The following is a 20044-nucleotide window of genomic DNA, read 5'->3' on the forward strand; positions in this document are numbered from 1 at the left end:
AGAGCAAGCTAGGAGGCAGAGCAGCTTCTTGGTAAGATGAAGAACAAGGATCCAGGATGGGCAGAGAATTGGAACAAAAAGCAACAATGCCTTTCAAAGAGGCATGGAGTTGTTTGTAGGTAATAAATATGCAGGTGTGAACACATCTGCTCATCAGGCCAAACTCCTGCCCCAGTGACACCAAATGGTCTAAACAGTCATGGCAGGACCCAGTTCTGGCCCTTACAAAAGGCTGAAATAAGTGGTTCACAGTCTGGTTCTTTCTGACCCCTCTGAGAAGCGTCCTGGTGATGTACAAGGCTGTGGTGCTGAGGACTGTGGGAGGTAACTGAGTGGCGTCACGCACTCTGTGAGTCCTGACCAGCTGCCAGCCTCTCTCAGTGTGCACTTCATGCTCCCATCGCCACAGCATACCCAGTTGTGTGGCACACACAGTTACAAGTCAGACCCTGAACATTAAAGTCATAAATAAATGCTCACTTAAATAACTAACCCTGCATTTACATTTGTCTGTATTTGAACAATACAGGACATACCTAGAGAAAAATGACATTTAAGTTATGGATATAATAACAGTCTATCCGATAAAATAAACTCTCCACTAAAAAAAGTCCAATAAATTACTTTTTATATCTGCAGTAAAATTTTAAAGTACAAGCAAGACAATATTAAAAGAAAACTGAGCAATGAACTTTCAGAAATTTTAAAAAGAAACACAATTTACATTAAAAAATGAGAACAGAGACAAAATAGCTCCATGAACCAATCACAGTTTGGGGAGTTGAACTAGAATCCCTCATGAATGAAGAGTGGAGGACATGAACACAGCTGAGACAGAGGCTCAAGTGAAATGTGCCTGGAGACAGACTGAGGCAGATTAGGAAGATGAAGGTTTCACCTATAAGTCAAGAGGGTTTATCTAGAGACTCTCCATAAAGCATAAAGCATGACTGCCTTGAATGAAAGTTGCCCAATTCGGAGATTAACAGTTCTCACCCTTAGAGGTCTAATCCTGGCACATCTAGGTCTTACTTCCTGTGGCCAAATACCCCAAAAGGAAAGCAAAGTGAAAACAGAAGCTGGCTCTACAGCCAGGCTGGCTGCCTGGCTCATGAGCCCTCCAGCTGTGCTTGTGGGAAAAGGCAGGAGGCCGAGCTGTAGGGACCAGGGAGCCATCTCACTAGCCTTAAGCCCACATGCAACGCCAACCAACTGGCTATGCTCTGTGTCCTCACAGACAGAAGACTTCCTGAACTGTTGCTTCGTGCCAATGTCCTACCATTTACTGAGAGCCCCACCTTGGAGGTGGTAACAGAGGAACCTAACTCAGTCCCCAGAGGCACAGGACTGGGTGCCACCACCAGACTGAGTTAGCAACATGTCCTCAGGCAACATGCCTCTGCTGGATGAGCACACCCAACCAATGCCAACCAGTCTTCACACGAGCTCACTGGGCCGCTAACAGCAGTCCTCTACCGCATCCCTGCGACATTCACCTTGTGCCTGACTGCCAGTTCCCAGTGCAGTCAACAGCCTCATCAGAAAGGTAATATCCACATTGGCCTCCTTCAGGTTTTCAGACTGGTTTCAGGGAGCCCAATCTTACTGCTGTGACAGCATGATCCAGGAGGGCCTGAGAGCCTGCCTTTGCCAGACACGCAGGTACACATGCAGACTCTGTGGGCATAAAGCCTACGGGGGCCTCTGCCCTCACTGCCCGTTGCTCCAAGCACTGCAAGGCCCTGCTCCGCCCTGCTCCTCCCGACAGCCCTCCCTGTAGTCTGTATAGGGGAACAGGACATGAAGTCAGACACAGATAGACAGACAGAGGTGGAGACAGAGTGACGGGACGTATGGATGCATACGCACGTGTGGTCAGGTGAGGATGGCATGCAGCAGAGGGCATGGTGGAAGGGCATGGCGAAGAGGAGACATCACAGAAAGGTTCCTCCGGTCTGATCCAGTAGGCGTGGCTGTCTCGGTTACCTTTCTTGCTGGTGCCACGGCCCGAGCAGGGGAGGGTGTCCTCACAACCCTCGCCATGTAGGCGCTCCTTCTGCAGCAGCTTGTCCACCCGCTGGATGATGCACTCCAGGCTCTTGTCAACGTTCAGCCACACTTTCTCCTTCCAAATCAAAGGGCTCATTTGTTCGGTTCTCCGATGAGGATGACAGGCCACAACACAAACCAAACCATCCTCCACTGACCCCCTTCCCAACCACTGTGCTCAGTATACCACCACAAGATTTAGAAATGTCAATGGGATTCATAATTCCCCCAAAACAATTAAAATTCTATTTGCTTTTCAAAGGATGAATCAATGTTTTGAGAATGCTGGTTTTAAAATTTGGAAGAAGTCTGCTAGTAACCATCATGGAAGCCAGACAGGACTTCCCAGCAGCTACCAGCACTAACAGAAGGGGCCACAAGGTCCCGTGAGGCAGTGTCATCCTCCTCCCTCTGCTGCAGGCCTCCTGCAGCATCACACCAGAGGGGACTGAAATCTGGTTTGGAAGGAAGAAAATGGCAACAGCTAATCACTTCAGATGGGGCGGTGTGGAAGGGGTGGGGGAAGGGAGGTGAAGGAGGAGGAAGAAGTGGAGGAGGAGGAGGAGGTGAGGGAGAAGGAGGTGAGGGAGGAGAAGGAGGTGAGGGAGGAGGAGGAGGTGAGGGAGGAGGAGGAGGAGGTGAGGGAGGAGGAAGAGAAGGAGGTGAGGGAGGAGGAGGAGGTGAGGGAGGAGGAGGAGGAGGTGAGGGAGGAGGAAGAGAAGGAGGTGAGAGAGGAGGAGGAGGAGGTGAGGGAAGAGGAAGAGGAGGTGAGGGAGGAGGAAGAGGAGGTGAGGGAGGAGGAGGAGGAGGAGGTATGGGAGAAGATTGGTGGAAGCCAAGGAAGTCTGATCAGGACAGACAGAGCACTGGGCTACTGAGTTCAGTGGTTCACAAGTCTACTTCTAAACAGTCCCGACAAATGACATAACAAGTTCTATGTACTACTCCATGAGGAGACACAGATCTGTTCCTGGGACAGCTCTGTGAGGAAGCAACGATGTGACACAGTGTCAGGGCAGTATCTCCCATGTCCTTACCAGCTACCCCAGCACCCGAGTTTCCACATCTGAAAATACACAAACAGCCCAGGAAGGGCTAACCTGACCAGAGACTCCAAGGAGAAAATCGCCCTTAAGAGCCAGGTCCAAGAACGGCCAGCCCCCAGTAGCCCTACTCCTCAGATGGACACAGATGGTAAAATACTATCTTCTTCCTTAAGTCAGGTGGCCCAGCAGCCATGTGAAGGAGATTCAGAGCTTGTCTACAAAGGCAATGACCCTTCAGGCCCCTCGGGGGGGGAAAGGCTGGTGAGAAGTGTTGTGTTGTCAACCCGAGCTTAGCAGCAGGATGCGGGCCATGGGCAGCAGACTCACCCACTCCTCCTCGTGCCAGTCCACCTGCAGAGAAGACCGGCTATTCCTGCCCGTCCACCTGGCCATGAGGGTGTCCTGGTCATTCCTGAGCATCACTTGCTCCTCCTCAGTTGAGGTGGGGGAGGCCTTGGAGGCAATGTAGTCGGGCCGTGCTGCATTCAGCCCGTGGATGGAGTTGGCCAGCAGTTTGCAGTCGCAGACAGTGACCAGCTGCCGGGTCTGCAGGTGCACACATACCCAGGCTGCTGAGCCCCAGGCCTGGGACTGAAGGCCTGTCTTCTCTGAGGGCTGGGGAACTGGCCTGAGACCAGCACTCATCCCTTGCCCCTCTTCAGAGTACAAACAACTCAAGGGCTGCTGCCTGCAGGACGCTGAGCTTTAAGACTGCCTCATGGCCAACCTGGCTGAATCTCAGCCAGAATTTCCCACCAAGAAGACTGGGGCCTGGCTTGTGGTAGTGCAGTGGATAAAGGATCAACCTGCAATGCTGAGGTCACCAGTTCAAAGCCCTGAGGGTGCTGGCTCTGAGTGTGGACTCGTCAGTGCAAAGTCAGGGGACTGAGAGGGGAAATCATTTTACATGATCCCAAAGCTCACCAGTTTGAACTCAAAAGTCACTGGCATGAAAAGCCCAAGGTTGCTGGCTTGAGCAAGGAAAAACTGGCCCTGGTGGAGGATATATAAAAAGCTCAATGTACAACTAAGGTGAAAGCAACTATGAATTGATGCTTCTCACCCTCTGTTACCCCCTCTCTCTCTCCCTTCCTGTCTCTCTCTCAAAAAAAAGAAAAGAAAAAAGAGGAAGACTGGGCCCTGGCCGGTTAGCTCAATGGTAGAGCATCGACCTGGTATGTGGATGTTCCAGTTTGATTCCCAGTCAGGGCACACAGGAGAAGCTACCATCTGCTCTCCACCCTTTCCTCTCCCCCTTCTCTCTCTCAATCTATCTCTCTCTCCCACTCCCGCAGCCATGGCTCAACTGGTTCGAGTACATCGGCCCCAGACGCTGAGGACAACTCTGTGGAGCCTCCACCTCACACACTAAAATTAGCTTGGTGGCAAGCATGGCCCCGGAAGGGCTGAGCATCAGTCCCATATCGGGGTTGCCAGGTAGATCCCAGTCAGGGCGCATGCAGAAGAATGTCTCTTTATCTCCTCTCCTCTCACTTGGAAAAAGAAGGGGATAAAAAAGAAGATTAAAGAATAAAGAGGATGAAGGGACAGTCTGTGTCCACTGCTGGCCTTTGAGCATGGCATTGCTAGAGGAAGGGCCAAAAGAGAGCCCAGTATCCCAGTCTTCAAGGACGTCAGGGCCAACCCCTCTAATTCCAGGGGGTCAGCCTTACTCTGCTTCAGTCACTGAAGCCTTATCTTTTTGCATCTAATTCCTGGAGCCCTGGACTCTGGGCAGAGGGTTCCTGGCATAGCAATCCTGGTTCTGGGAACTTCTATATGCAATGGGGGCTCTGTGACTCATCACATGACTTCCAACATCTTTCTTTCCCAAATGGATCTAATCCCCAGTTCTCAATCATTTTGCTAATGACACGTGATGGATACAGTGTGTACTGTTCAAGAACAGCCCCTCACCCCAGTACGGCAGCTGTGAAGAGGGAAGTGTGATCAGAATCTGTGTGTGCAAAAGGATCTGATTGACCCACGTCCCCAGTATGGATATATATGTATTTTAAATCAGAATCAAATTACTATTAATTAATGGCTGATTTACTGATTCTATATAAGCCAAAAAAATTAAGTTGCTCTTATGTGTGTTGGTATAATAATTCATTTTTTTAAAAAAAATCCAATTACATTTAATCCGTGGCAAAATGAAAAATGTGCTGAGTGCATGCATACTAAGAAAGCTGTGGAACTGCCCCAGCCTTACCAACGACCCCTTTGGACTTGCTGGGAAACACCTCTGTATGAAGCAGCAACTGGCATCACAACCCCGGGCTATTCTTGGCCTGTCCTCATCCACGTCTGTGATCATAGGCAAATCACTAACCCCCCCTGGACCTTGTGGGAACTGGATCTGAAGCTAGATTTTCAAGACCATCCCAATGGCACCCTTCGTATGAATGGCTTTGGGCACACTATGCCAGAAATCCAAGGGAGCCCCCCCCACATGTATCAGGGCATCCTCTTACCTTGTCTGCCAAGATAGCGAGTGTCCTTTCGAGGCCAGTGGCAGACCTGTCCTTGGCCGCCCGTGAGAGTCGTTCTGCATAGTAACTCACTTGTGTTTTCAGGGTGTTGATCTGGGCGATGATCTCCTTGGCTCTGATGATGTCCTGTGGGATGTAGATTATGGACTGGCAGCTGGACGATGTACTAAAAAGGATAAGAACAGACCTTAAGAGGTTCTCTCAAATTGATGAGCCTGCTAGGACCCTCCCAACCTCAGTCCACAACCAACACAGAAGAAAGCGTTGCTGCTCAGGGACATTTTCCTGGGCTGGGTAGCTATTGATGTACAGAAGTATATCTTAGAAGATCCTTTCTGTCTGTATGGTAGAAGCTTGAAGTATTAACATACAATTAAGTCTTCTACCTATATTTGTACCTGTATTTGTACCATGTGTGCACATATTAAATCCAGAAATTACCCAAATGATCTGTCTTTCATCTAAGAACCTGACCTGTCAAATTCTAAGCAGGACTTAAGTGAAGACATGGGGCTACTGATGCCTGAAGGGAGACTTCCATGGGCGCTGGACTCTGCCGAAAGGGTCCTCAATGTTTCATTTGGCCAACTAGAACTTCAACCCTCCTGTGCACACACCCACAGCTCTCCTCCCTCCTGTGTCTGACCCAGCACATTTTCAGAAAACTTGGCTTCCTTCCCTTTTTCCTGCTCTAGTACTTCCCATCTTTGAAAAATATCATTCAATCAGATGAGGAGGCAGAAAATGTGCCAGGCCAGAGGCCGGGCCTGGATAACTCAAACCTGGCTCTTGTCAAACCTGGGAGCTCTGGAAACCTGCTTCTTCCTCCTTCCCCACCTTCTGCCACCAAGCAGCATGTGTGTCTCGGGATCTGAGGTCAAAGCTACAGCCTAGACGCTTTCTGGCACAAGTAAATACCAGCCTCTGGAGAACCAGCTCAACGCCACGGCTATATGAGGTCTGGCAGACACATCTGGCCCTTCTAGATGGAGGTGGTAAATTGCATCTCTCAGCTAAGATCCCAAATCAAACCAATATTATAAACTGAGTTTTCAGACCATGTGTGGAAGCTGAGGAAAACAAGGAGGAAGGATAAGGTGCCAGTGCAGAGGTCCCTCCCACAATTTAAGATCGTGTGCTCCGGCTCGAGTGGGTGACCTATGCTTCATGGAGTGAGGGGCACTGACTGGTTCCCTCGGAGCTGCCCCTTGAGTTTGGGGGAAGAGAGAAGGTAGAGAGCTACACCTGCTATCACTTTCCCTGGAGATGGGGATAATGAGGGCAGGGCTGAGAACCACCCGATGGGCTTTTCCAGGGTAACCCAAAGGCGAGTCACCAAAAAAGTGCCCTGCCTCTTCCCTAGACAAAATATGGGCTGAACATGCAAAAAGCAAAACCCAAACGCCCCAAAAGAAACCACACGGCAAGCCCACACACCACAATAAAAACAATGGAGCTGCCAGAAGCCCATGCAGCAGAATGCGCTCAAGCCTATACGGTCTGACAAGAGCCATTCCACAGCTCCGTGTGCACATGATGACTTTCCAATCTGCAATCACTCTTCCAAATGAATAGCTGTCACTTAAGACAATTCAGTCTTAAAAATATAATCTCAAAATAGAATTAAAAAACATGTATTCCTCGCAGGTCCCGATGTTTAGAGCATACATGGCTGTGTATGTACACTTCAACAAATACATACCCGCCCCCACACTCAAGAACTCAGCCCAGCCCTGGCCGGTTGGCTCAGCGGTAGAGCGTCGGCCTAGCGTGCGGAGGACCCGGGTTTGATTCCCGGCCAGGGCACACAGGAGAAGCGCCCATTTGCTTCTCCACCCCTCCGCCACACTTTCCTCTCTGCCGCACTTTCCTCTCTGTCTCTCTCTTCCCCTCCCGCAGCCAAGGCTCCATTGGAGCAGAGATGGCCCGGGCGCTGGGGATGGCTCTGTGGCCTCTGCCTCAGGCGCTGGAGTGGCTCTGGTCACAACATGGCGACGCCCAGGATGGGCAGAGCATCGCCCCCTGGTGGGCAGAGCATCGCCCCTAGTGGGCGTGCCGGGTGGATCCCGGTCGGGCGCCATGTGGGAGTCTGTCTGACTGTCTCTCCCTGTTTCCAGCTTCAGAAAAATGAAAAAAAAAAAAAGAACTCAGCCCACTGAACCTGTCCTTACAGATCATGCCCTAATAATAGTAACCAGCACCTTTTAAAAAGTCAATTTTTTTTTAATTTTTATTTTATTTATTCATTTTAGAGAGGAGAGATAGAGGGAGAGAGAGAAAGAGAGAGGAGAGAGAGACAGGGGGGAGGAGCTGGAAGCATCAACTCCCATATGTGCCTTGACCAGGCAAGCCCAGGGTTTCAAACCGGCGACCTCAGCATTTCCAGGTCGATGCTTTATCCACTGTGCCACCACAGGTCAGGCCACCAGCACCTTTTACATAAGAAGGATTGAGTAGATTTCAAAGAGCTGCTGTTCAGGGTGATCATGAATATATGAGCATGTGTGCCCATCTGCCTAGTTCTAAAAATGGGAAAAGCTAAAGAGGCCTCAGCCTGGGAGGAGTGTCCCCAGAACTTCCTGCTGTCAGATGTCCCCAGGAAAGCCTGACATCTCAGGCAGGGCCCAGCCACAGCCCCTGAGCCCTGCCAGCTCCAAGAGGGCAGCAATTCCAAAGGGGTCTGTTACCCAAAGAAGTGTCACTGCAAAGTCCCTGTTCTGGCTGGGCAAACATTCTGGACATGACTGGGGGTACTGGGGTGGCAGCAGGAACCACCAGGCAGCAGACATGATGGTTTTGGCTGCCATCTAACTCTTTGTTAGAAAAAGTCACTTGGTTATTGTAATTCTTGTTAAAACTGATATTAGTAACACTGATTTAAAATATATATAAACTACTAAATATCATGAAAATGTAAGCTGGCTTCATTTCCACACAGTGATGGCGGGGTGCAAACTGAAAAGCCTCGAGGCTCTTGTAATAAGAGTGCCATCAAGAGACTCCCAGCCGCAGCAGCAGGCAGACAGGAAATCCCACTCGCTCTTCTGGGGGAGGCAGCAGCAGGCCTCTCAGAGTGGGACAGGGGCTGGGGCCCCAGGGTAAAGACAGACTGACTATTCATTACCAAAGAACATTGCAGTTGGAAGGAGAACTATTTACAAGCTGTAACTAGGAGCCCACAGTGGCACCGAAGGTGAAGCGCCTCTCAGGGCATGGGCAGCACAGGCTTTCTCTGCATGAGAGCAAGACCAGGACAGACACTCTCTCCACAGACAGAAAACTCACCAACACTCCTCAAAATTGCTAAAGAAAAGAATCAAAGTGAAATATTAGGATTTGTTAGTAAACACCAAATGCAAAACAAAAGTTTAAAAATCCCAGTTATCTTTTGTCAGAACATGTGAGTGCATTTGCCGAAGAACGATTAACTTAGGGCTAGTGCTTATCCGCTATAGCAGCGTCGGGCTGCTTACGTGGTAGCCGCTCCACTGAGGGGCAAGTTACATCTACATCTGAAGGAGAGTTCCAATGATGGAAAGCATTTCTACCAATGGTTTTATCACATTAGTAGGAAAGTAAATAAAAATTCTTAGTATATATTTGGAAAAGACCACAAAGGCATTTTGGGGATAAGAAGTTCTGAAGTTAGTACATAGAGCAATCAGGGACAAGGACTGGCTTTTTCCTCCAGGGCAACCACATCACCCTTGAATCACAGTCATATCCACACAGCTCAATGCAATGGCATGACAGAGACATGCTGTTCAGAGTGGTGGAGACAGGAAGCCTCGGAGTTGTCATAGTGTCCAGAGAAACACAGGAGTCAGTGAGTCCTCGGGCAGGTCTGGTCACCTGGCTTGTCTGAGCAGGAGATAGCCCCTGATGGGGATGAATCAGGTAGAGCGGGCTGCTGGGGCCTCCCAGAGAATGTTCTCCCGCCCAAGGCTGAAACTCCCCTTCCTAACCAGGGTCTGTCTCACTCCTCCTCCTCCTCCTCCTCCTCCTGTCTCCAGGACTTCCTTGGCTCAGAATAACCTGTGCACACATCTGAAGGTTACTTCTCACAGTACAGTCTCTTCTGCCCACCTGTCCTCCTCCAGCCTTAGCTCCATGGTCAGCGACGCTCCTAGCTGCATCCCTGACCCCTCAGCCCACTGACCAACCACTGCACCTGACCTTTCACCCATCCCTGATCCAGTCCAAGGTCAGTTTCCTCCAGACATGGCAGCACAGAGCCAGGCAAGGGCCCCTAGCTCTGGCACCTACTAACATTTTCTGCCTGACCACCTTGTGGGGTTCCCTTGACATTGCCTGAGCCTTTGCTTCACCTTCCTCAAGCCATTCCATTTCCAGTGGTGAGTACTACCTTTCACTGTACATTCTGCAGACGTTGTTCCAACAAACCTTCAGCTTGTTCCTTCCCACCTCAAAAACCTCTCTGCAACCTCAACTTCTCACATTCCTTTGACTAAATGCCTGGTCCTGCCTTTCTCTATCTCCTCCAGAACCTGCTCCATCCATGCCTCCTTCTCTACGTCAGTCTCATCCATCTTATTTTTCAGCTTAAACACATTCTCACGTCATAATCACCCTCCCCAAACCTGAGACCTGTATCCTCTATTTCACGGTCCAAGGATCTTATAGAACCATCTACACTCACCACCTCCATGTCTTATACTTATATCCCTTGATCTATTTAAATCTTGGCAGGTGACATTCTGGAAGATCACCTCCCATGTTTTCAACACCTGTTCCAGGTCCAGAGCACCCTCTGTGCTTGTCTCCAAACATGGCACTGCTAGCTCCAGGCCCAGAGCACCTCAGGACGAGGCCTGGGTCTGTCACCCCCCACATCCCCAATTTCGAGAGCATAGCCCCACACTGAGTCTGGCTCTCCGCTCGGTCCTTTCCCCAAAGCACCGGGCACCACACCTCCAGTGACACTACATGTGCGCTCTGTACCTCCCCCACCCCTCCTGTTGCCTGACAGCTCCCTGCTCAGCATGCAGATCCATGCAGCCCCTCAAGCCTTTCTGAAACTGGGAATATTCATCCACAGCAGTCCTTTAGAAAGGGAGGGGATCTCTCACAGGCTGCACACTTTGGGGCACCCAGCCGAGTGACCAGAGCCTCTCTAAGACAGCGGAATCAGCATCCACACAGGGGAGCCGCCGAAAGCGCCACTTTTAAGGTGGGTTTCAATTTGCAGGGACAGGACTGCTGATCAGGTGGCCTGCTCAACCACCCAGCTCAGTCGCATACACACACAGAGCAGCACAGGGTCTGCAGGCAGCTTCTCTCACCAAGCAAAAGCAGACTAAATGGCTGGATGTTTTTGGGGTCATATTCTGATTTTTTTTAACCTAGGAAGCATCAGACAGCTGTACAAGGACCATGAACACCTCTAAGAACTTACTGTTTCTTGGTCTCTTCAAATTTGTGCAGCTTTTTGCGGAGGCCTCCTGACTTAAAACCTTGGCAGTGTGCCGCTGGCGCCCCAATGGTGACGATGTCGTAGCTCTGATCTGAATGACAGAAAGCTCTCCTCCGTTACTCTGGGTTTTGGCCTGTGATGAGCCAGCTACAGTGATATGCACACAACTCTGGTTCCTGACCCTCCAACCAGGTCCAGCAGCCTGCAGGTCCCTTAGTCCCATAGCTTGGGCTACCCGAGGGCCTCAATATGTCCCATGGTGGAGTCCCACAGGGCTGCGGGCAACACCAGCCTGCATCACTCCTTCAGAAGGATGGTTAACAGGCAGCTTTCTGCCACAGAAACACAAAGGAAGCTGGATGAAGGGGAAACAAGAGGAAAGGGTTTGTGCTCTTGGACAAAGGCCTTACAAAGGTCCTGTGATGTGTCTTATCTGAGCTGCCCAGCAGGACAGACAGGCATGGCTGGGCAGATGTGGGGCAACACAGGGGCAAGTACACAGGGAGACAGAGAAATGGGCATGCAAGAGGGGCAGAAAGAGTTACCTGATCCTCCATCGTCTTGAACTCTCATTCTTTGTATGTGCAAGTTTGTGGGAACAAATTCCAACTTTTTATCTGCTTTCAAACTGCTTGCTTTAAATGAGGGACCTAAGAAACAGAACATTAGAAAAGAAAGGTCATCAATATGCATCCCACATTTCTGAATGTTAAGTAGAAAAGGGATATTCTGGAGATGCTGCTCAAAAAGCAGGTATGTGTAGGCTGAGTACGTGTCATTTCCAGGTAGTGAGAGGGAACAACACTGGGGGAGGCCAGCTGGCTGGCTAGGAGACTGGGTCTGCGTGCTCGGGTCGAGGACGGAGCCAGTGAGAGCAGCCTCGGAGGCCAGGGTGACGATGCCTGCCTACCCATGACTCAGCTCTGAAAGGAAAAGTCTGACAGAGAGATTTTCATGCAACACAGTGTCAGCAGCACTATAAAAAGCAACAGGCTCACACCAAGAACTGCCTATTCCAACTCTAGAGATTGCCATCTCCCAAGATCTGAGAAATTGCTTTGATTAGAGCAACACAACTCTGAAAACTGATGTAAAGGTTTGCTCATCACCCCAGGTCTGTCATGATGGACAGATGCCAGACTGCACTGACTCTGGCCCTCAGGAACACGCTCTTAAACATGTTCCCTTGTATACACTTGGGTGGTTAAGGAACTGGACACTGTTTTGTACCAAATATCCACAATCTTATTTCTGTAGTCAGAACCACAACTAACTGAGGAAATTCCATGCCTAGAAAAAAAAGGGATTACACATTACACTGGCAATCAGAGGTAGAAGGAATAAACACTGTATCTAGAGAAGAAAGGTAAATTCATTTTGCCAGTATACAAAATACAGACCAACACTGTCTGTTCTGCATTTTGCCACCAGAGATTGTTCACTAGATATTTAAGCAGCGGCTCAGAGACCAGTAGCCCAAGAGCCTGTTAGAACTGCACAATTCTGCTATTAACAAGAACCTCTGGGATTCAGACACACAGTGACATTTGAGAGGCCCTGCTCTAAAAACGCAAGGCTGTGTGGGTGTCAGACTTTCCCAGGTAACAGGCATCCAGCACGACTAGTTCCCTAAGTTCCTTCAGGCAAATGCTGCTGTTTCTTTCACATCTAGTCTTCAGATTCAAAGCTAACCCCGGGCACCATCATCTAGTCATCATTCCTGTACTTGGTTTCTTAGCCAAATTCATGGACATGTTCAGATGTCTATGTCAGAAGTACATTAAGGGCTTATGGTTTTCTTCCAACCTTGAAATTTCACTATGAAGAGGGAAGGAAGGATGAATATAAAGATAGAGAATAAAGTAATGAAAAGCCAAAAGAAAAAAAAATCATTCAATTTGGAATAAATGGGAGTGACTTAAGAATAGTCTGCTAAATCTTCCCTGAGAGTGTTCTGAAAATCAAATGGCATCTTTCAAGAAAAGGTGAGGTGTCTGTACTTCATTCTCCTTTTTCAGCCTTAAAATAGAGATTTCCACTCAATTTATATGTTCAATACAAGAACCACTGAATATTTAAACTGAGAAATCTATAAAACTGCTTTATCTGAAGGCAAATGGCCTACAGCCTGTTGGGCGTTTCACAGACATTAGACCAAGATGGAGAAATAATATGAACTGACAGCCTATAGTTTGGTCTTTCCTAAATGTCACCCCACAGTGGTTGTTTGGCAGATGACACCTTGCTTGGAAGGAATTTTCAATGCAATTCACAGATCTGTCTTTTTAATTAAGATCTGAAAAATCTATATTTTAAAGAATTCACACTCATACGAGTATCTATTTTTAAAATCCATTAAAGTGTCTGTCAACAAGAATATCTGAGTGGCCCTGGGTTCCCGATTTCCAGGTAGGAAAGTGGAGATTGTGCATGTGGTGATGAAGACGGGACCTGGTGCCCACCTTTGTACTGATGGAGGTCGGTCAGGTTCTCCTGATACGTGAGGATGATGGTCTGGTACTGAGTGACGATCTGGCGCCGGAGGCTCTCCCAGCAAGGGGACAGCTCCCCCAACTCCTCCAGTTCACACACTCTGCAAGCAAGATGCATGTGTCAGGATGTGGAGCTGGCTCCCATCCCTGGAGAGGAATAGAGGTGCGTACCAACCCAGAGAGCAACGTGCACATGGAGTATCTATCGCGCATGCCCAGGCCAAGCCCAGGCCAAACGGAAGTCTAAGGCCAAGCAGCAGGGTGCCTGACAGACCCCTCCAGAAGGAATGGCCATGTGGAAGGCAGACCACTGACCATGTGGTCAGGGCACAAAGAAACTTTTTCACAGAAAATAAGTCAAATGTTCGAGGCAAACTGAGTGGAGGAGAGGGTGCCATGGCCCTGGCATCCTCGCGGGCGCCACACACCACACAGGTGAAGGCTTGAGGTGCGGCCCATCTGGGTCTGAGCAGCACAGAATGACACGTAACCCTCCCAAATCCCAAGGGGCTATAAGCACCTGCCATGATTTGTCATCTCCAGAAAAATAAAAGCTGTATAAGAACTGATAAAACTTCTGAGCTCACCAGTAAATAATAGTTACATAATCAGAACAACAAAACACAAGATGTTTGGTTTTTTTAATGATAACTATTCTACGAAACTAGGGAGCTGCAAAGTATAAAAGACATAGTGCCCTTACTTCATAGGAAATCAGTGGCTGATCCCTGAAATTGATTAAAAGTACACCACACCACTGGTTTTCGATCGCCGGTCTGCAGACCACTGCTGGTCTGCCAGCAATCTCATGACGGTCCGCAAGAATTAACCACCCTGATGTTGACACTATAATCTTCATACAACGTCAGGGTGGCTAAAAAACACTGCTCTACACATATATTTAGAAACAGCATTAAACACTAAAATGGATATATAAGTAGTTGTTTCTGGGATCATTAAGTTGAGGACCCAAGACTTACACTGTTAAAAGCCTTCAGCACTATTTGGCTTTTTATACTATACACATTTTTCTTTGAGAAGAAAAAAAAGCTAATTTTATAAAAGTTCTTAGGAATGTACTAAATTGTCTGATATTAAAAAGAGTTGTACTATCTTACCATTACATTACCAAAATTAATGTAAAGAACACACAGGGCAGGCGAGGCTTGGCGATCGTGTGGAGGCCAAGTCCTCGCTCAGAGGCCTGCTGGCCCCGGACTTGCACCCACTGCCTTCCCATGATAGCCCCCTCTGGCTATCTCTGCCTGTGTTTCATGTGGATCCTTCCTATGCTCCAGTTTAACGCCACTGTCTCACAGTGGCCAGCTCGGGCCACACCCTCCTCACAGCCCCCTTTACTGTTCACCAGCACTGCGGGCTCTGCAGATGGCCCCGGCCTGCCAGCAACTCTTCCATGGTCCATCTCACTCATCAAGAAACCTCTACACTGAGCACAGCACCACCAAATGACTGGGGCAAAACAACACAGCCCTCGAAACAAAATGCTCATTAAATGAACCAGTCTTCAATGTTATAGTACACAAAAGTACATACCTGGTACAAGTAATGGGAAATGATGCCTTAACCAGAAATGATAAGAAGTGGAGAAATATGGGAGACATATATATATATAGATATAGATATAGATATATAGATACAAATACAAAAAAGGTGAAAAAATTCTTGAATTAAGATACATATAAAATATGTACAAATAGAGAAATGCAGCTCCTTGCATTGTTTGCCATTTTTCTTAAAGTTTAAATTTTTTTTCAAGATAAAAATTTAAAACAAAATACCTGGAAGCACTGCTTTCTTCCAGGCTTTTGTTATACTGTGCCTGTAACTAACACTGTTTGAGGAGGAGGAGTAAGGGCAGCATAAGGCAGATGGGAGCAGCATGTGCAGTGTCTGAACCCCACACGGCTCTTCCCTCCCTGAGGACCAGGGACATATGCCCTGCGCTGGAGGGAGGCTCTGATGGGTCCTTCTTAACGCTCTAGAGCCCACATCGCTGTGGCCCTGCCCAAGGAAACTGCTGGCCAGGAAGCCACAACCAAAGGATGACAGCTATTTTTCACTTCTGAGGCCAAATGAGAGGTACCAAGTGAGGGAAGGGAGGGGGGCGGGTACTGAGTGCTGGGCACACATCTGGTGCTCCAGGCACATATATTGTGAAGTCCTCACATAGAAACCCCAAGATACAGATGAGCACCTGAAGTTTTAGAAGCCCAGGCCACAGAGCAGGCATGTGGTAGAGGCAGGTCTGCCATCTGCCTCTCTGAGTCCAGTGCTCTGTCCACCACGTACATCTAAGAGCTTCCCAGAAGGGAAGGGCACATGGCATGGGCGTGATGAGTGGTCAGCCTCTCCACTTGGCCTCACCTGGCCGCATCTTCTTCCAGCAACAGCTTCACGAACTGCCGGGGCACGTGTAGGGAGAGCACGCTTTCTGCCATCTGCTCCAGGATCCGTAGGTGGTTCCCATCAGTGGTGGGGAATCGGTACATACGGCAGATGGCGCCACCAAACACTGAGTAGGATGTCAGAGAGACAGGATGCGCATGAGCAGGATGCAGACCTGTGTCAGCTCCTCCCCAGGCCCTCAGTCTTCTTACTATTCATCTTAAGGGGATTAGACATTTAACCAAAAACCCACCAGGTGACTGAGCCTGAATGTTCTTCCCCTGACACATGCAATCTTCTTGTCCCAGGATTCATAACTAATTCCGAAGTATAAGGTCTGGGCAGTGAGGCTGGAAGTCACTAAACCCAATGCAAAACATGAAAGAGTGAGGCGAAGGAGGAAGCCCCTTTCTTGGAGTATTACCAACTCTATATGCTGTCAAAAAGAATGTAGCAAAGAGGAGACAGTTGGGGTGCATGGCTGTGACAATCACAGCAGTGGGTTAGAAAGGGTGACCAAGTGGACACTCACAGAGTGGCAAGAATGGCAAGAGTAGCAATGGAAGAAGCTGTTTACCAGATTTCAGTAATGTATCTTTTCGCAAGGAAGCATATTTGGAGCGGATTCCCAATGCTTCAGTCAAGCTCTCATCAACGGGCAGGACCATCTAGTGACACGTATAGAAAAGCACAAGACAACCATGAGATGCAGATGAGTCCAGACTCAGAAGTGGTGGCCTACAGATGTCATAGAAGAACTCAAGACTAATGCCCACTGTCAACTCTGCAATAAATACAACACCTAGGTCACAGACAAATCAACCCACCTCTCAACAGACTGAATGTGTTGTATGCCCACTTTTCTAGGAACGCACGTCTTTTAACTAAGTCACTTCGCCTGGTATTTCAGTGTTCTGATGTGTAAAATGAAAGGGAGGGAAAATGACAACCAAAAGTATTTTCACAGCTGATGTTCTGGGCCTATTTTGGGTAAATAGCTCCGTATTTCACAACAATGACTACTTACCAGTCCTTAGGCTCTTAAATTAGAATTCTAGTTTGAGAGTATAAGAGTGTCTATGAGCATGAGAGAGTGTGAGAGATGTGGGGGAGAGGTGTGCGGGGGTGGGTGTGGGGGGAGAAGTGCAGGGGGGAAGTGTGTGAGGGGGAGGTGCAGTATGGGAAGAGGTGGGGCGGGAGAGGTGCAGGGGGGGAGAGTTGCAGGAAAGAGGGTAAGAAGGGGTGGGACAGACAGAGACCAGGAGGGTGTGAAGGCAGGGGAGGGTGTGTAAGATATGAGATGTGTGTGCATAACGTGACGATGAGCACCTGACTATCTGGGAGGAAGATACTAACAAACTATCAAAGAAAATCTGGGTCTCATTCCACACTCCCACCTCTCTCCCCTCCTGACTGCAGCCCCTCCGGCCAGGTCCTGCAAGCCCCCACTGCCCATTCCCTAGAGGTGGCCAGCATGGCCTGTGCAGAGGCAGGTTCCAGGGCAGCAGGGCCCAGCGGGATTCCCTTCTCTCTACTTTGAGAAGCAACTGAGGGACTGGTGCATTTATGGTGGTAGCAGCTAGGAGCAGGCCCTGTCTTTTCTTTCCCTGGGTGCAGAGTCAAAGTCCATCTAGAAAGGTCCCATTACTCCTTCTAATGGAGGGGAGGATGGTGGTATGCTCACCCTCCCATTGACGGTATCCAGCGCCCGGGTCACTGGAGGTTGCTGGTCAGACTTCTCCTCCATCTGCCAGCCAATAACTGTGATGTTACCCACACGGTCACTCTCTGCAGACCTGCAACGAGCAAAGTGTTTTGGAAGTGGCATCCTCACTGTTTCATCTTCAACTTGCAGCTCAGCTGTCCTGGGTCACCAAGAGGTCCAGGGCGTGCTAAGACCTGGCTGAACGGCCAGTCAGGCAGCAATCACTGCATGCCCAGACTCCAGGGGAGTCGGACAGGAAACCATGGGGACACAGAGGAGGGGACAAAGCTCCACAGAGAAGCAAGCATGTCTGGTGAAGCCGAGAAAGGAGCCAATGCTTGCTCCCCTAGGCTGACCCCTGCCCCAGACAGCGATGGGGACACATCTCATAATCAAGACTGAAGAGGACCTTCTGGCACTGGACCCCTTTCTGCTCCTTCCCACCTCCCTCAAGCTTTGATTTGCCCCAAGGCGTAAGCTTGACCTCAAGTGAGCTGAGGTCACCCTGGGTTTCCCAAAGCCTCTGAATCCTGACACAATACAGCCGATGCCACTCCAGCCCCAGTCAGCTTCACTCCTAAGATCCCTCAGGGGGCTGCCCATGCCTGGGCCCACCTGACTCATTGTTTAGGGAAGCCCCAGGCTTTTTATTTAAGATGTCTGACTTAGCTTGGCCGGTGGTGGCACAGCAGATTACTGAGGTCGACCTGGAATGCTGAGGTCGCTGGTTAGAAACCCTGGGCTTGACTGGTCAAGGCACACACAAGAAGCAACCACTATGAGTTAATGCTTCCAGCTCCTCCCCACCCTTTCTCTCTCTCTCTCCCCTAAAATCAATCAATAAAAATAATAAAAAGAGAAAAAGAAAAAAAGATGTATCACTTAGCCAGCTGTAATTTTCATGTGGTCACTTCAACTGCCCGTTTCCTTTGTGACTGTCTCTCACTGTGCTCACGCCAGGAAAAGTCCTTTTACCCACACTATCCCAATAGTCTTTTTTTAAAAGAAGGAAGATTTCCACTTCTTACATGTAACTCAAATGCAACTAGAATTATCTCTGGCATATGATGTAGCTGGACATTTTTCTCTAAGAGTCCATTCCCCCATATCACCCCTCTCATTTTCCCTAAGAGTCTTCCTCCATCCTAAGTCAGGTTCTTCAGACGCACCTGCAGGGCTCTCGTCCTGACTCATGCCTGCAACATTCTTATCCCCACAGCTGCAGAATGTTGCACCATCTAGCAGGGAATTAATCCTCTTTGTCAAAATATTCTTTGCTATTTTGGACTATTTTCCCAATTTTCACATGATTTTAAAAACAAAAACACCAAGTCAGGGTTTGGGTGGCAGCTATCCCTAAAATGAATTTGGGAAGGGTTTCTATCCTGACATTTTTCATCTTCCTGTCAGGATCACAGTGGGGGTCCCGCCCACAAATATTTATGAAGCCCCAGGCACTGTTATACGTGCTGAGGACACAGCAATGAAGAAAACAGACTAAAACTCCTGCTCTCTGGGAGCTGACATTCTGCTGGGGGGAGGCAGACACCATACAGTACATTTATTTTATTAGCTATGCATGCAGGCTCCCCTTCAGCAGGTTTCCTACAGACGCCACACATGCCCATCACCAGCAGGCCCTCGGACAGGCTGAGGTTTGCTTTCACTTCAGTGGACAACCACTCGCTAAGACCAGCCTGTGGGAGGGGAGGAAATAGCGCCCTTCCCCATCAGTCCCTGGACCTTATAACTCCAGATTGGAACAAAATTACTGTAAATACCAACCTTAGTGTTAAATGCAACCGGTGATACCTATCATGGAGCAGATCTTTCACAATGAATGTTCCAGAGCCCAGTAAATACATCTGAGGAAGAGGGAAAGACGGCATGAGTCCACTTGCTCTGCCTTTCCAATGTCCAGGTCCCGGGGAGAGTCATCTAGCTGGTTCCCACAACCTCTGACCCTCAGTACAGCAGCCTAATCGGGACGTTCGGAAAGAACTTTCCAAAGACAAATCCATTTGGACATCAGTTAACTTGTGAGCCAGTAGTGACACCGATTTCATGTTCACCTCTCACTGAAATGATCACAGAACTTTAAAGAGGGAAGAACATCCCACGAACCATGTGCTACTTAACTGTTCCCTGAGACCTGTCTTTGACGTCGTACACTGAGAGTTTGATTTGTGTCATCTGATTGATAAGGGAGTCTTGGAAGAAGGCAATACTGCTTAAAAATATAGGATTGTTGGTTCCCTAGAATGGAAAAGAAAATCATCAGAACAGAGTTGAATTTTTAAAGTAATTGCTTTTGAAAAACACCAACATTTTTCAGAATGAGAAACTAACATTCTTACCAACCTGGATCAACACAAATGCTCATGGTTTAAATGGATGCAGACAACCAAAAACCTGCT

At 48.8% G+C, this 20044-nt stretch overlaps 1 protein-coding gene across 7 annotated transcripts in view; it reads right to left on the reverse strand.

Annotated features, from left to right (window-relative positions):
* The window catches only part of INPP4A (inositol polyphosphate-4-phosphatase type I A), a 165143-nt gene that overhangs the window by 40469 nt on the left and 104630 nt on the right, over positions 1-20044 (reverse strand). For 2 of the 7 annotated variants that reach the window (XM_066377613.1, XM_066377612.1), the window contains 12 exons: positions 19767-19883; positions 19413-19492; positions 17607-17718; positions 16455-16590; positions 15902-16049; positions 13487-13617; positions 11570-11674; positions 11007-11115; positions 8876-8893; positions 5573-5756; positions 3423-3641; positions 1870-2125 (listed from right to left, as the gene is read on the reverse strand). In XM_066377613.1, coding sequence (XP_066233710.1) covers positions 1870-2125; positions 3423-3641; positions 5573-5756; positions 8876-8893; positions 11007-11115; positions 11570-11674; positions 13487-13617; positions 15902-16049; positions 16455-16590; positions 17607-17718; positions 19413-19492; positions 19767-19883 — 1615 coding nt within the window. The remainder of the gene's footprint in view (positions 1-1869; positions 2126-3422; positions 3642-5572; positions 5757-8875; positions 8894-11006; positions 11116-11569; positions 11675-13486; positions 13618-15901; positions 16050-16454; positions 16591-17606; positions 17719-19412; positions 19493-19766; positions 19884-20044) is intronic. The other 5 variants (XM_066377616.1, XM_066377615.1, XM_066377617.1 and 2 more) reach the window with 4 other exon arrangements.

Source organism: Saccopteryx leptura, chromosome 3, assembly GCF_036850995.1.
Source record: "Saccopteryx leptura isolate mSacLep1 chromosome 3, mSacLep1_pri_phased_curated, whole genome shotgun sequence".
In the NCBI taxonomy this organism is placed as follows: domain Eukaryota; kingdom Metazoa; phylum Chordata; class Mammalia; order Chiroptera; family Emballonuridae; genus Saccopteryx; species Saccopteryx leptura.